Source organism: Drosophila albomicans, chromosome X, assembly GCF_009650485.2.
Source record: "Drosophila albomicans strain 15112-1751.03 chromosome X, ASM965048v2, whole genome shotgun sequence".
In the NCBI taxonomy this organism is placed as follows: Eukaryota; Metazoa; Arthropoda; class Insecta; order Diptera; family Drosophilidae; genus Drosophila; species Drosophila albomicans.
In genome coordinates this window covers 10,249,233-10,261,950 of record NC_047627.2, presented here as the reverse complement: position 1 = coordinate 10,261,950, position 12,718 = coordinate 10,249,233, and the positions used below count along the sequence as shown (strand labels likewise).

Here is a 12,718-nt window from a genome sequence, read left to right as displayed (position 1 = left end):
CAAATTAAAAGTGTTTAATTGAACTTAATAAACATTTTTCAAAATTTTATTTAATTTAGTTTCTTAGTTTAAGTCTTAGTTGATTTTTGCGCTCTTTGGTATGTTTTGAATGATGTACTACAATATATATATTTATCAAATACAGTTTTTAGTATATTTGAAATATTTTTGTGGTATATTAATTTGGTATATTTTAAATACCGCAGTGTTCTGTTTTTATTCATAATGGTAACTTGCAAACCTACTTTAATTAGATAGTTTAATTATTACAATATTATAATTAATATAATACCTTTGAAAATAATAAAATTATTCTTATTTATTTCCAATTAATTTTTTCATTTGGTTTTAAACGGTTTTCAATGCATTTCCTATAAAGAGCATTGATAGTTCGTTGTGTTTGGCTGACTTCTAATTTCCTATGGGCTTTTTCCGTCTTCTACTCTCCGTTTAATTTGCATGCAAATAGAGATACGGGGTCAGGTCCCCGGGTCTGACAGCCCTTCGGTGACAGCTTCTTCATATTGTTGCTGTTGCTGTAGATGTTATTGTTACAAGAGTTGTTGTTGTTGTTGTCATTGGAGGTGTTTGTTTTATTTTGACATCTTTCGGCTGGCCGGCTGTTAGCTTTCGCCGTTAATTAAGGTTTATGGACAAATTATGCCCACAAATTGGCAATTAAAATTAGAACGCGCATATAAATTCAAGAGCACCCATCTCGTTGTTGTTATTGCTGGCATTGTCATTGTTGCTGTTGCTGTTGCTGTTGTTTTCATTACGCTGACAAAATGTTGTCACTTGACTGGTTTCTCATTCTGTTGCACAACAACAAACAAAAAAAAAACTGCATGTCGTTGATAAGATTAAACTTGTTTCCATCGCGCTTGATATTGACTCGTGTTGACCGGCTTGGTCTAATGTGGGCGTACTTGTCCCCAACACTGGCAACTAGTATTTGATCGAAATCAACATCAACATCAACATCAGCAGCGAAATCAAAATCAAAATCGAAATCAAAAGCAATTGAATTAACACAAATGAGATAACAATAATATTAGCTGATTGCTTGACCTTGATAATGTTTATTTTCAAAATTCAACTTTATCAAGTTTCATATTTCGAAATATGCACGTTGATAAGAAAGCCATAAAAACTTGCCAAAGAGAAGGGTAAGCCGCTACCAATTTGTTTTTAAATTGCTGCCAAGTGCCAACTGCAGATTGAAATGCAAAATGCAAAGTGAAAGAAGCAATGCCATTGGAATTCATGCATGATTTCCACTGGAAAAGTCATCACATTGGACTTAAATGCTTAAATTTCATGAAACACAAGTTTAATTGCGTTCTTAGTTCTTAAAATAAACAATAGAAACTAGTTTCATCAACAAATTTTAATTTAAGATTTATAAGCAATGAATCTAAAGTCTTAAATATTAAATATTTTAAGTTTTTAAATGTGTCCAAAAGTTAAATAATCAGCTGTCATTAAGCTATATTATATATTTGTATAATAAATAAAAATTTTAAATACAATTTAAAACCCTGTAATAAGTTTTCCTTATATAAAATTGCCACAAATTAGTTGCACTTTCCGCTCTAAATAGCTTTTACACACTCGCATGCTTTGAAAGTTGTTGCGTCGCTTTATTAAGCACAAAACAAAGTATTAAGTGCGTTTAAGCAGAATCAAAAAAAAAAAAAAAAAAAAAGATCAAAATTAATCTAATCCCAATCAAAACGTATCCGCAACTCGGCGATATTCCAATTAATATTTTACTACAAGCGGACGACGAAGAGTTGCGTAGCGAAAACTCGTTCCATCAAAAGCTGTTTAAAACACACTCGACGAAGCTTCTAGTTTTGATGTAACCCAAACTGTAATATCAGCTCAGGCTCTTTGGTCATAACATAACTTGTTCCATTACAATTTCAATGGGATTTCTTGGCTCTTGTTTTTGCTTTTTTGTTACTAGTCTTGATATTGGAATTGTTTATCGAAGTGCCGGCTACCGAGAGAAAAAAACAAGAAGAAGAGAGACTATTGCTCTATTCGGGCGCAACACAATCTATAAGTCATAATATTTCTTATAGAGGGGACCCAAGAACAGAATTTTTTTTTTGTTACTTTTGTGGCCAGCCTGTCTCCAGCACCTGCTACAAATGCGCTGTCAATAATTACAACGAAAATGCGTCTCTCGCTCCGTCTTTCTCTCGCTATCTCTGTCTCTGTCGCACGCTCGCTTGTTGCGCATTTGCCACAATCATTTACACTAAATCACTTAGGTGTACAAGTGTCTGTGCCACCCTAAGAACCTCGGCCCAAGCCTAGGCCGTTGGAGTTGGCTCGTAAACATTTACGCATATTGCAAATAAGCAACAACCCATAACAACAACTAGTTGTGTAAGATGATGATGATGATGTTGTTCCAGAGGAGCAGAGAAGCAGAGAAGGAGAGAAGAAGCGAAGCAAGTCCTGGCATCGAGGGGTCCACTAATTCACTTTGCTGCTCGCTGATTGGCGGAGAGCCGCCAGGTGGTCGCGAGTCTAACGCATCGTTGTTTAATCTGAGATTCCTCCTCTTTTTCCTCCTCCTCATCATTCAGCTCCTCTTGCAGTAACATGTTTTGCACTCTCTCGCTCTCTCTCTCTCTCTCTCTCTCTGTCTGTCTCTCTCTTTCTCTCTTTGCCCTCCTTGATCGACGATAGTCAAACCACAGCAGCATCCTGCCTCAAACTCTCCACGTTGTGCGGCGTTTCAAAGCTGCTTGACTGCTCCACTTTGACGGCGGCCGTTCGTCCGCTCGTCCCAATCCATCCATCTCTCGCTGCTGCTGCTACACTGATAAAAATCAAGTAAGAGAGCTGCAGTTAAGGGATTTAGTGAAAGCAACATAAGACGGTATTACTCAAAAAATATACCAAATTGAATATATTGCAAAATACTTAAATACCGAATCGTATATTTGGTATATCGATATAGTACTACATTAAAAATACATATATCGTAAAGTGAAAAATATACCAGATTGTCCGTATATTATTACAATATACCGTATCTCGATATATTACTACATTAAAAATACATATAGTGAGAAATATACTAGATTGTCCGTATATTATTACAATATACCGAAGACTACAATTGGTATATATGTATACTCAAAGAATATACCATATTAAATATATTAAAAAATACTAAAATACCGAACCGTATATTTGGTATCTCGATATAGAACTACATTAAAAATACATAGATATATTATAGAGGGCAAAATATACCAGATTGTCCGTATATTATTACAATATCCCGAAAACTACAATTGGTATATCTGTATGCTCAAAAAATATACCAAATTGAATGTATTGAAAAAATACTTAAATACCGAACCGTATATTTGGTATATCGATATAGTACTACATTAAAAATACATATATCATAAAGTGAAAAATATACCAGATTGTCAGCATTTTATTACAATATCCCGAAAACCACAATTGGTATATTTGTATGCTCAAAAAATATACCAAATTAAATATATTAAAAAATACTTAAATACCGAATCGTATATTTGGTATATCGATATAGTACTACATTAAAAATACATATATCGTAAAGTGAAAAATATACTAGATTCGCCGTATATTATTACAATATACCGAAGACTACAATTGGTATATATGTATACTCAAAAAATATCCCAAATTAAATATATTAAAAAATACTTAAATATCTCGATATAGTACTACATTAAAAATACATATATTATAGAGTGCAAAATATACCACATTATCCGTATATTATTACAATATACCGAAGACTTCAATTGGTATATCTGTATGCTATTATACTCAAAATATTTCATAGAGTGCAAAATATACCAGAAGTACAAGGAATTTTTATAATAATAGCGATAGCAGGAAAATCTTGAGTTATGAATACGTATCTGGATTTCAAAGAGCAAAAAAAAACATCGTATATTACCTTAAATCTTTTTATAAGCTTAAAAAAGATTAATTTACTGTATAATATAGTACATCATTTTTCACCGAATATGCGAAATTATTTAGCATTTAGTTATTCATTATTTGTTGAAAGCTTTACTTTCGAAATACTTTTTGTCGTATTGCACAGCATTTGAACGCAGGACCTCATCAAACTCTAATGAAGAATGATTCTCGAAAAAACATTTTTATTTTGATTTATTTATTAATAAGTGTAAAATCCGGACACCAGAAAATTTGACCATAAGAACACATGGAAGTAACTTAATAGAATCCAAACACAGCGCTATGTCAACTAGATAAAAACTTTTAAGGAATCTCCATTGATTCAAAATCTAATATTCTAAGTCTGATTTTGGCAACTTGGTAATTTGTAATTTATTGTTCTTAATGCAAATATTTCCTTTTTTGTTTTACAATTCTCTTACTTTAAGATCAATGTTCTTGAGTTTCTTTTAGTGTACACATAAACTGGTTCAGTCTCTAGCATAACGAGCTTTGCTTTTCGGTTTGATTTTTTGCGCACAGGTGGCTCCTTGCTGCTGTTGTTGTTGTTGTTGTCGTTGTTGTTGTTATTGCTGAGCGAGCGATCGCGCGTAATAAGCCGCGAAAACATTGTTCAGCTACGAGGAGACGAGGTTCAGTTGAGGTGTATCGGAGCTGTATCGAAACCGGTTCTTAAGCGGCACCTTGATTTTGCAGCAAGGATGCCGATCACAGTCACAGATAAGTTCAGTGTTCAGTATTCCCCCTCTTCAGTTTTCTGTAGGCAAATTATGCGGAGCAACCTGGGACACAGTTGTTGATGCTGTGTTCTTGATGTTGATGTGTTTTTGTTCCCTCTTTCTTTTTGCTTTTCTCTGCTCTTCGTTGTTGGGGAGAACGCAGCTGGCTGGCAAACGGGAAAATAAACTAGAGAGCGAGAGAGGGGAGAAGGGAGAGGAGAAGGAGAAGAGGCAGCAGTCAACACTTTCGCAAGCCCGCTCGCCGATATAAACATTTGGCCATTAATCATTGGCCGCCTGCAACAAGAGTTTGCTGCACTTTGCCAATCTCATTATGCCACTTAATTGAAATGTCATATAGAGGGCCACAGCAAAATCGTGTGGCCAAGGTGTTGAGGGGCCGAGTAGGGGGGAAGGGAGATGCAGAAGGCGGCACAGGAAAGTCGTTTTGCCTATTACAAAGCTAGTGTGATCAAATGTCTAGCATCAGGCATAAATATAAATTGCTAGCCAACCATAATGAGTCTAGGCCCAGCGTTTAAGCAATTGTGTAAAACAAAAGCGAGTTTATTTATGTTTCTTGTAGTCTTCGATTTAAATTCCTATTTAAATGCATGACAATTGAGTGGCATTCATCGAGTTTCCTTTTATATTTCTCTATCAATTACTTGCTTATAGCTTGAAGTATTTATAAATTATATAAAATAAATATTCATTATTACTTTCTATTCGAAATAACCCATTTATTAAAAAAAGTAATATAATGAAATTAAAATAAAAACAAAATAGAAACAATGGCATTTACTTAAAGACTTTTTAAGTTTATATTTGTACTTATAGTAACTATTAAATGTTAGAAACAAAAAGATTCATTTTATTACAGTAAAATTTGAGATTTGAGTCTTTTTTAAACATTTATCATATATATGATTTCTTATTTGAAAATTAAAATTTTTTTTTAAATTACAAGAATATTTATTTAATGTTTTGTATTGAAAATGAGAAGTAAAATGAAAACTTGCAAGCATATTTAATTCATCCGTTAGCACCATACTCAAGTTAACGTTATTTTACATTTTCTTGAAGCTTTCATAAATAATTCCCTCAGAATGCAATCTATAAAATTGAAGAACAAATAATTCAAGAGTCGTTGCTTGCAATAATATTTTGAGAAATATTGTATTAGATCGACGTCAGTAGCAATTGAGTCAATTTGCATTATGAATTCGATTAGAAGACAAACTTATACAGACAATGTGATGTAAATGGTATTGCATTAGAGTATATGCTTATGTGTGTGTGTGTGTGTTATAGTATTTTTGATAAGTAGATGACATTGTCTGAGTGCGTTCCCATAATCGAATCGCATGGAATCGAATCGAATCGAGGCGAATCGAAGGGAGTTGAACTTTCTGCTGTTGGCCATAACCTTAGATTGATGCAGATAGCATGTTGTCATAACCATAGACTGTAATATTTGCCTTTGCCGATTGCCGCATCACTGAACAAGCAATTTAAAGTACCACACACACACACACACACACACACATACGCATACGCATACATGTGTAAAAGTTGATGTCCTTATTTGTGCAACGACATCCGCATCCGCAGCTTGAACGTCGCATTTCGTTAGCCTTTGACTGCAGCTCCAAAACTGCTGCTGCATGCCACACACAAACCGCAGCATGCAGCATGCAGCAAGCAGCAGCAGCGGCAGCAACGCAAACAATTTGACAAGCCACCGAAAGCAAGCGAGACTGTCACAAGAAAAAGAGAAGGAGAAAGGGAAAGAGACAGTGAAATAGAAAGACGTTGGCTCTGCGTCTTAGCCTCAAAGATAGCTGAGCTTAACCCTTGGCTGGCCCCTGGGTGGCAACCGTGGCAGCGCGACAAGTGGCAAAAACCTTTTGACAACTGCAACGCAGCCGACAGCAAAATGCGATGACATTTTAATCGACAACCCAAAAAACATGAAAAAACAACAACAACAACAACTACAAAAACGAGGCCAACTCCAAACATTGCAACTGCAACTGCAGCAGCTCCTGTTCATGCAACTGCTTCTTATTATACCCGGTAACCATAGCGTAGTAGGTTATTATAATGTTGTGCTTTAGTATTTTTGAGTCTTAAAATTAAAAAATTTGAATATCATAACATATGTTACAAATCGTATAAAATATTTAATAATTTCATTTGTATAATAAAAAACTTTGGTTGACAATCTAGTACCAAATATATCATTTGGTATATTTTGGTAGTTTTATACTTTTATGCCTGTAGGAAAGTGTATGTAAGAGGCAGAAGAAGTCATCTCCATCAGTCCGTCCTTCCGAATTAACATCTACATAGATCTCCGAGACTATGTATTATAGTTAGTAATATAATTTTTTGGTAGACAATCTGGCATATTTTGAACGTTAAACTATATCAACATACCAAATATGGTCTGTAGTATATTTCGGTATTTTTTGGTATACTATTTTGGTATTTATTGAGAATGAGTAGTCACAGTCAAGTATATTTAGTAATTTCGAGGAATATTTTTGGTATATTTTCACTATCATATTTTTTACTCGATGTCGTATTTTGAACGTGAAAGTATATCAATATACAAAATATGGTCTGTGGTATAGTTCAGTATATTTTGGTATATTTTTCATTGGCAATGGTATAATTTCTACTTTATAGTACATTTTGAATATTGTACTATATCAATAAACTAAATCCTGCATTCAGTATATTTAGTATTTTCGAGGAATATTTTTGGTATATTTATACCAGCATATTTTCTCTCGATAATATATTTTAAATGCAAAACTATGTCTATATACCAAATGTAGTCTTTGGTATATTTTAGTATTTTTTCCAGCACATTTGGTATATTTTTGCTGAGATATATACTAGCATATTTTTACAAAAGTATGTTTAAATACCTAATATAATCTTCGGTACATTTTAGTATATTTTCAGTATATTTTTTCAGCATCTTTTGCTTTTACTGATAATGGGTAGCAGGTATATCACAGTCGAGCACACTTGTCTGTAGATTTCTTACCTCTTTTATTTTTTGCTTTTATTCTGGCTGCAAGAGTTCAGCGCTCTGTGCCTCAACAGTTGTCTGAAGCGTTACTTTTTTTGTATGTTTCTTTTTTTCGGTTACACTGACGGCCACAGCCACAGCGTCCTTTACTCGTCACCGAGACCAAGCGCTGGCTGATAATGATCATTATCAGTCGCTCTCGCTATCGTCATCATGGCGTTGTGCAGCATCAGTGCCTCGTCAAAACGTCAATCGGTGTAATCAAGCGTTAAGTGATTCTGCGGAAGCGCATCGACGGGGCCCCCAAACTCAAACTCAAACTCAGTCGCAGTCGCAGACTCCGACTCCGACTCAAGGTTTAAGCTGTTGTGAAAAGGGGGGCAAACAAAGGGTCGACTGCAACTTGACTGATTTCACTGAGCGGCAGCTGCGACTGCAACTGCGGCAACACTTTTTGCTTTACCCCTTTTTCTTTTAGTAGTAGTATGTCGCCTCTTTTTACAGACGAACAGGTAACGCTAAATGTGAATGCGAATGCGAATGCGAGTACGAGTATGAATGCGAATACCAATATATGAATGCATTGCTGACATGCGAATGTACAAACAAAAGATACGAATTGTATCTGCGCCATAGTCAAAGCATTTGGCTAATATAACGAAAAAATGATTGCAATAAATTGTGCAGCAAAAGACAATAAATTATATTAAATTCAAAAGTAAATATGCAACATATTTGCTCGATTTCAAATTAAAATTGCCATAAACATGATAAAGAGTTTTTAATAATGAAATTATTGGCGCACTAAAAAAAATGGCTTAAATTAAGCTGCACATTTTTTTTGGTTCTTATTAAATTTGTTTTAATGTTTAATAGTTAAGAGATTTCTTTTTTAAGTAGCTACTTTACAATTGTTGTTCTACTTACTTAAACTAAGCTCCGAAACTATTAAAAGAAATACAAATTTAAATTGTTTTTGAAGATAAATCTACACTTTCGCTTTTTGTTTCTTTCCATTTAATAAAAACCAAAACCAGACATTAAAAAACATAAAACTCAAAAGTAAACATGCTATAAATATTTGCAACGATATATTTACTCTTTTCAATATTAAAATTGTAAAATACTCGATGAAGAGTTTTTAATAATCGAGAACATAAAAACCAGGCTCATAATAATATGCTTTTTTTAATACATTTTTAAGTGAGATTTTATTTATATTGAAATCCTTTACAAAAGAGTGCATTTAAAATTGTGTTTAATATTTAAAAAGAATTATTTTTTTGTAGTGTAGAGATTTTGGTTAATTTTTTAAGCTTAATAAATATGTTTGTAAGTATGACAAGCGTCATCAGTATTTAAGATTGCCAGTAATTGGGTTAGATTTGATTTGTTTCTTTCGTGTAATTCCCAAGAAGTCATATTAAGAGATAATTCCTAACTGAACAATCTCAGTTGCTAATCACAAATCAAATCAGATTAGTTTATTGCACAATAATGGGCGAGTCCCTCGCGATAATGACGTTTTTTAGGCACATGCCGCAGATAAATATAATTTCTTTCGGCACGGGGCAATTCCCAATCCATTGACTTCTTGATGGATCATAAATAATATCCTCTAATCGTGAGAAACCCAGTGTACTCGGAACAACTGACCAGCCCAATGCTAAAGAGCTGATAAGATATCTCTAAGCAAATCGCGATTAATATAAAAAGCTGTGCCAATCAACGATTTGACATCACTTGCAGTCTGCAAAGTAACTGGACATAATCCTAAAGCATTCAACATGATGAAGAGCCTTCTGATTGCCTGCTTGGCCATTGCTTTGGCCTCTGCTGCTCCTCATAGCTCCCAGTTGGATGGTCGCATTGTGGGCGGATTGGATGCCGTTGAAGGACAATTCCCTCATCAGGTGTCGTTGCGTCAGCTTACCTCGCACATCTGCGGCGGCAGCATCATTGCACCCCAGATCATTCTTACTGCAGCTCATTGCGTCACCAGCGAAGCTTCCGACGGCTCACTGAAGGTGTAAGTGATACAGAGAGTTAATCAGAGTTCATCAATTGATTTCTCATCCATTATTCCCTTTGTAGTACCTCGGCTAAGCAGCTGAGCATTCGTGCCGGAACCGTGGATCGCAGCAGCGGCGGCGTTGTCGTCAACGTGGCCAAGGTCATTGTCCATGAGAGCTATGGCAACTTCTTGAACGATGTCGCACTTCTGGTGCTCGACCAGCCCCTCACCTACTCCGCCGTGATCAAGGCCATTCCTCTGGCCAGCGTTGATACCGCAGTTGGCAGCGAGGTTGTCATCTCTGGCTGGGGTCGTCTCACCACTGGCGGAGCCTCGCCCCGCCTGCTGCAGTACAACACGCTTAGCTCGCTGTCGAAGAATCAGTGCATCAGCTCCACCTTCATGTTCACCAGTAGTTTGATCTGTTTGGCCCACATCCGCCGGCAACGGTGCTTGCAACGGCGACTCTGGTGGCCCGGCTATCCAGAATGGTCAACTCGTTGGCATTGCTGGCTTTGTGATTGGCGGCTGTGGGCTCCACAAATCCCGATGGCTATGCCAAGGTCTTCTATCATCGCGATTGGATTGTCAAGAATGCCAATTTGTAAGATGGCTGCTATCAACTATTAAATTAACAAGCGAGTAATTCAAGTGCTTCTTCATTTCTGTGGAAGGGAAGGCGAGTGGCTCATGAAAGGGGAGAGAATCTTCTACTGAGAGAAACAAATAAAAAGAGAAATATCAATAGCAGCTGGCGAGCTTCACAAAGATAGCCTAGGGTAGGATTGCTTAGGGTACTTTTGATCAACAGTTGCGAAACAGTTGTGCAGAATTGCAAGATTTTTGGAAGACCTTGCTCATCTGATAGTTGATTTAAAAGTTAGTTCCAAAACAAGTAAGAAAGCTACAGTCGAGTGTACTCGACTGTGAGATACCCGCTACCCGTTTTGAATAAAAGAAATATATTTTGCGGTATTTTTTCTCAAAATATACTGAATATACTGAAAAAAATACTAAAAATATACCAAATGGAATGTTTGGTATATCGATATAGTACCGCATTCAAAATATACCATAGACGGCACAATATACCAGATTGTCAGCCAAGGCAAATAAAACCCCTAGTAAGTAGGCGTTTTTGCCATAAAAAAGTATTTATTTAATACCTTCCACAATTTCTATCTGATCGCAACCAAATTTTCAGGAATCATAACTACTATAGTTATTATTGTATATACCAAAATTCGCTCTAGCTTTAAAATTACGCTTGTTATTCAATTTTTTTGATTTGCGGGGGGCGGAAGTGGGCGTGGAAAAAATTTGAAATAAATTTGATCTGCGTGCAAACATAACAAATGCTGTCGAAAAATTATTGCTCTATCTCTTATAGTCTCTGAGATCTAGGTGTTCATATGGACAGACGGACAGACGGACAGACAGACAGACGGACATGGCTAGATCGTCTCGGCTGTTGCCGCTGATCAAGAATATATATACTTTATAGGGTCGGAGATGCCTCCTTCTACCTGTTACATACATTTCCTGCCGGCACAAAGTTATAATACCCTTCTACCCTATAGGTACCGGGTATAAAAATAATACCGCCATCTTTTGCATTTATTGAACAGGGATGGCGAATATCTCACAGTCCAGCACACTTGACTGTAGCTTTCTTGTTTCCTGTAGAAAAATTAAGCTAGAAAAGAGAAAATATTAAATTTAAAAGAAAATATTTATGCTGAAAACAGGTAAATTGTTTCTGATTGTCTTTAATATTTAAAAGTTCATTTTCAGTTTAAAAGATAAAAGTTGCGTTTTGTGCCATTATAATTAGTAAATCAATATTTGAATTAAAGTATCAAACTGTTTAAAGATTTTGAAACTAATTTGTTGCTTATGGTTTTTTTCTATAAACCAAAAAGCAACAAAGAAGGAAATGAATTCTAATTACATTACAGCAAATATTGGCAGGGACATTTGGCACGTGGGGACGCTTTGTAAAGAGCATCATGCGTAGGTTATAGGTCATCATTAGTTAATGGGCCTAATAACATAATGCGTATATGTCAAAGTCACAACTTTGACTAGCATTCAAATCCATATCGAAATCAAGTAGGGCATTACTATTAGGGCATAAGCCAAGCGCAAATAGAAAGTCAAATTCAATTAGGAATTTGCTTGAGTTGTTGGCAACCAACCCAAAAAGCAACCCACCAAGTAGTAAGCAACCATCGCTATCGGGCTATTAACCCCACTCCAAAGTGAAAGAACAATATGCGGTAATCAAAGCAATTACAGTTTAAGCAACAACACTAACAACAAATAAGTGCTGGTTAACTGGCCAAGTTGGCGACTTGGCTACGAAAACGGTCATCAACTATGCAAATTACTTGGATATTTTTCACTTACTGTGGCTTGGGTGGGGTTGTAGAGGGGGGAAAGGGGGAAAGGTGGAAAGGGGAGTCAATTTAATGGGCTTCGGTGGTGCAACGTGCACCACAAATTAGCTGGGCACAAAACTATGAGATACTTTTTATTCAGCCAATAAATACATTAGCAAATCAACAATGGAAAACATGAACGAAAGAAAAAACACATTATTATTTAAGGAACAAAAATAATGGCGTAAAAAATCATTATTATCACAATCGATACATCGATTGTTTCTCTATCTTCATCCTCTTCGTCTTTTGCTCTGCTTTTGCCAGCTGCCAATCGCATCCTTTTCTTGAGCTTCAAGCTTCGAATTTTGGTTTTGCTTCGAATTCACAGCAAATTTTGTGGCCATTGCATATTTATGCGGATTGCCATCGAAGTGAATATCACACAGCAGCAGGAAGAAGGAAGTAGGTAGAAGGGGAAGAGGAAGAGTTTACCTTTCTAACATGTCATTGTAGTTGTAGTTGCTGTTGTTGTTGTCGCTCTCTTATG

At 35.8% G+C, this 12,718-nt stretch overlaps 2 protein-coding genes across 3 annotated transcripts in view; one reads left to right on the top strand and one right to left on the bottom strand.

Moving 5' to 3' along the window:
• Positions 1-12,718, bottom strand: part of LOC117571310 (irregular chiasm C-roughest protein) — a 254,399-nt gene that overhangs the window by 131,886 nt on the left and 109,795 nt on the right. Inside the window, exon 1 of one of the 2 annotated variants that reach the window (XM_052008557.1) lies at positions 4,542-4,547. The exons of the other annotated variant lie outside the window; for it this stretch is intronic. The gene's annotated coding sequence lies outside the window, so the exon portion shown is untranslated. Of the gene's footprint in view, positions 1-4,541; positions 4,548-12,718 lie in introns of those variants that run through there. 2 annotated transcript variants of the gene reach the window in all.
• Positions 9,511-10,444, top strand: LOC117571340 (serine protease SP24D-like). The gene is given in 4 exon segments (XM_034253447.2): positions 9,511-9,802; positions 9,868-10,222; positions 10,224-10,319; positions 10,321-10,444. Coding segments are annotated over 4 exon segments (768 nt in total). The 5' UTR covers positions 9,511-9,560; the 3' UTR covers positions 10,396-10,444.